The sequence below is a fragment of the Cystoisospora suis genome (genome assembly GCF_002600585.1).
Source record: "Cystoisospora suis strain Wien I chromosome Unknown contig_2018, whole genome shotgun sequence".
In the NCBI taxonomy this organism is placed as follows: domain Eukaryota; phylum Apicomplexa; class Conoidasida; order Eucoccidiorida; family Sarcocystidae; genus Cystoisospora; species Cystoisospora suis.
This window is the reverse complement of record NW_027154817.1, coordinates 18,028-18,538: the sequence shown is the minus strand read 5'-3', so window position 1 is coordinate 18,538 and position 511 is coordinate 18,028. Positions and strand designations below refer to the sequence as shown.

The window sequence follows — 511 nt, the reverse complement described above, 5'->3', positions numbered from 1 at the left end:
AGTGTACGTACACTGCATGGACTTCGAGTGTATGCACACCCCATTACTTTGAGCACATGTACACAATACATACTTTCGAGTGTTTGTACACCCCCACACGTACTTTAGCGTATGTGCACTTTGAGTGCTTTAGTGTAAGTACACTCCACGCACTTTGGGCAGGCATACACCCCATGCACTTTGCGTGGATGCACACCGTACACTCGAGTGTTTGTACACCACACCTACTTTTGGAGTGCATTCGTACCGCGTGGACTTCGAATGTATGGTCACCACAAGTACTGAATCCATGTACATCAGACGCTGCGTGGCTGTATGTACACCGCAGGCAGTTCGAGTGTACGTTCACTCAGACAGTTCGGGTGTATATACACCACACGTAGTTCGACCGTACACCACACGTCCTTTTGGAGTGCATGCATACCGCGTGTACTTTGGGTGCATGGTCACCACAAGTAGTGATCGATGTACACCAGACGTTGCGTGTCTGTATATACACCGCACGCAGTTC

At 49.3% G+C, this 511-nt stretch overlaps 1 protein-coding gene across 1 annotated transcript; it reads right to left on the bottom strand.

Annotated features, from left to right (window-relative positions):
• Positions 1–48: 48 nt before the first annotated feature.
• Positions 49–511, bottom strand: CSUI_004350 (uncharacterized protein; the record flags this gene model as incomplete). Its single annotated transcript, XM_068064542.1, has 1 exon — positions 49–511. A coding segment is annotated over exon 1 (192 nt), but the record flags the coding sequence as incomplete, so codon positions are not given.